The sequence below is a fragment of the Pinus tabuliformis genome, chromosome 8, assembly GCF_031772625.1.
Source record: "Pinus tabuliformis cultivar Carrire ecotype Pingquan chromosome 8, CPIR1, whole genome shotgun sequence".
NCBI classification, from domain to species: Eukaryota; Viridiplantae; Streptophyta; class Pinopsida; order Pinales; family Pinaceae; genus Pinus; species Pinus tabuliformis.
In genome coordinates, this window is record NC_142294.1 from 227,598,024 (window position 1) to 227,601,035 (window position 3,012).

The 3,012-nt window shown below is 38.3% G+C and overlaps 1 protein-coding gene across 1 annotated transcript; it reads right to left on the reverse strand.

The window, feature by feature from the left end:
* Nucleotides 1–852: 852 nt before the first annotated feature.
* Nucleotides 853–1,539, reverse strand: LOC149234965 (uncharacterized). The gene is made up of 2 exons (XM_089368420.1): nt 1,373–1,539; nt 853–1,282 (listed from the first exon to the last, which is right to left on the reverse strand). The coding sequence occupies exons 1-2, from the start codon at nt 1,537–1,539 to the stop codon at nt 853–855; spliced, it is 597 nt and encodes a 198-aa protein (XP_089224546.1).
* Between the last annotated feature and the right edge of the window lie 1,473 nt (nt 1,540–3,012).

Sequence of the window (3,012 nt, forward strand, 5' to 3'; positions counted from 1 at the left end):
GGAAGCTGAATTAGTATTGTAGGAATTTTCACAATTAAAAAACTTTGTTTCACCTACGAAATAATATTAGGACACCATAAATAACTTAAAAAATTCATCCATATGAGCAGGACATGAACCAAATTGACCAACATAAATAACACACAAAGATTCATCAAACTTTACTTCAATTCCTTCACAACGAAAGCTACAACTTGTTGCTACAAATTTCTCTGGCTACAGATAGAAAGAAGCTACAACTCCTTGATTTATTAGATAGAAATGAATAGATATACAACCCCAAATATTTACTGGCACCTACTAGAAGGAGTTACAACCCTGATGTGTAAGATACAACTTGTCTGGCCTCAATGATTCATTTTTCATCTATTTTCAAACTAGAACCATGAATGCCAACTCAAAGATAAATTAATTTGTACCTTCACACATTCACCAAAAGGTCTTCAACAATATCTAATTACTGAGAAAACCACCATCACACTGCTAGCATCAATCCACCTTGATTCACCTCAAATTCTTGCACAAAGTGTTACAATATTCCTCAATCAATTCTACTTATAAAGAATTTGGCTTGATATTTTTTGCTTTTGTGCCTTTTAGTTAACTTCACTTGAATCCTTACATGAGTCTCAAATATTTTCCTTTTTCCTATTTATTTATTTTTTCTCAATATTCTCATGAATTTATCAACCTCTTCTATGCTATTCCAAGCTCATTCTCTGAGTTAAACTGTCAATTTTTTCTATTATAGAACTGGTTACAGAATTTAGCTTAGATTTTCTATTTTTGATGAATCTCTAAACTTAGTGTTTCTGTTGAAACTACCTCTTTAATCTACTGAAACTACCTATTTTATTCCACATTTAAGGCACTATGGTATGCTTCCTCTATGGTTTTTGGAGAAAGAATACTTATATCATCTAATATCTCCATCCTTAGGCCATTCATAAACCTTGCTGTCTTTTCTGGGGTGTCTTCAATGTAACCAACTCTCAGATTCACCTGATAAAATTCTTTGGTATATTCTTTCACCTTCATTCCTCTCTGCTTCAAATTCTGCACCTGCCAATACAGAGCAATCTGGTAATCTTTGGGAAAAAACTTGCCCTTCATCTTAGTGACCATTCTGGTCCACTTTTTAATAGGTAACTTATTTGATCTTCTCCTCTCTGCTTGGACACTGTCCCACCATAAGGCCGCATGTCCTTTTAACTTGGTGGTAGCGAATTTAACTTTCTTATCTTCACTAATCTCCTCACATTCAAAGTACTTGTCTAACTCACTAATCCAATCCAACAGCACATCTGTGGACAAACTACCATCATAGTTTCAAAACTCAGGCATTGGCATACTACTAGCCAATAAAATTGACCTTAACAATTTGATTTCAGGTCCTTCCTGTCCATCTGTCGTAACTGCAGCTTCTTCATCACTATCATCTCCTCCTTCTGAATCCCTTCTCCTTCTTGCTTCTATTGCTGCCAAACGGGCATTTAGGATCCTGTTAGCCTCATATACCAATAGGGTTTCATATTTCATGATTGACAGTGGAAATGCTAAAAATGATCATCTTTGATGAAACAAAGGTTCCATTTTTGATGAACCAGCAAAAAGTTAAAAAATGTAAAGAGGGTATGCCTTAAAAGAATAATCAAAGGGCAAGAAAATGATTTGGTCAAAAGAAAAAAGAATTGAAATGAACCCCAAAGAAAGACCAGGAAAGTGGCCAATCAAAATGCCACTGCTATCTTGATGTATGGCTCAACAATTCAAGCTAGGCCATGCCATGTTTTAAATTGCTTGTTTTAGAGTAGGTAATGAGTACCTGTTCAAACAGTTTAAGCTTGACAGATGACTAGCTGGATAGAGAAAGAAAGGAGCCCACTAGCTTAATCTGGGCCCTTAGAAGATATAAGGATAGATTTAGATAGGAGGGCAGCAAAAAGAAAAGAGCACATGAGGGTTTGCAAGTCTAAGTGCACCCTCCCTGAAGAAACAAAAAATGCTAGGTTCTAAGATGGGTAGGTAGTGGGGTTGCAGAAGCATGTCTCCTCTCATATTGCTGGCCTAGCAAAGGAAACCCATGGTGGCCAGAGCAGATTCTCTTATTCAACATTTTTGGTGCTATCAAAGTGAAGCATGTCTAATCTCCCAAACATTCCCTATCAAACTCCTTACTAACACCCAAATATCACTTTGTTATAGAGTAGAACTACATTTCTTATGCAAAAATCTTTTCTTTTTGATCTACTCTCAAAACTAAGTTTGTTCCCTAAAAACTTAGTGTCTACTACCTCTCATCTATATTTCCTTCCCATATTAACTACTAACCATATTATTACTTAATTCCCTATGTTCCCCCTTTCCCTATTATTATATCACCATTGTATATAAAAAACCCCAAAATATATATTCCCCATTCCCTAGGCAATATAGCCTTATAGCTTCAAAAGGTCGTGCGCAAAGAAAATAGAGCGCATTAAGGCAGATAAGCGCTAAAACACATCTCGGGATTAAATCAAGATTTTCTTGGTTTAACAGCCCTAATAGCGCATTTATTCCAAGAAATAGAAAACCCGTTGTGTCTGCAAAACAATATAAAACCCAAAATCCGCCTATTCCTAAAGTTCCGCCCTGGCGCGCATTCCCAGAAATATTGATTTTTATATGTCTCGGGCCCCGCTTTATAGTACGATCAGATCTGCGCCCCGTCGACCGTCGGATCCGAGCCCTCCTATCCGATGGCCCACAGCAATAACGGACCACCTCCGATGCCCGAACGATAGCGCCCGAAATCTGTCAGAGGGTGACGTCAGGGCTCGGACGCATGTCGTTCCCAAGTTGTATCGGACGGCCTCCTGCCAAAACCACTCCTGTACTATAAGCGGTCTGAAATTACCACTTACCGCCCTTGTATCTCTACCATATGTCACCTCCACGTCACCTTTACGTCACTGCCGCCTCAGCATTATGTTGCCGCCCCATCTGCCATCGCTCCGAGCTGTCCGCCAT

Bases quoted from the DNA above. Each gene is read 5' to 3' on its own strand.
- LOC149234965 (XM_089368420.1), bottom strand. From the start codon at position 1,539: ATGAAATATGAAACCCTATTGGTATATGAGGCTAACAGGATCCTAAAT. The intron at 1,283-1,372 runs GTCAATTTTATT...GGATTGGATTAG, and splicing joins CCTGAAATCAAATTGTTAAG to TGAGTTAGACAAGTACTTTG.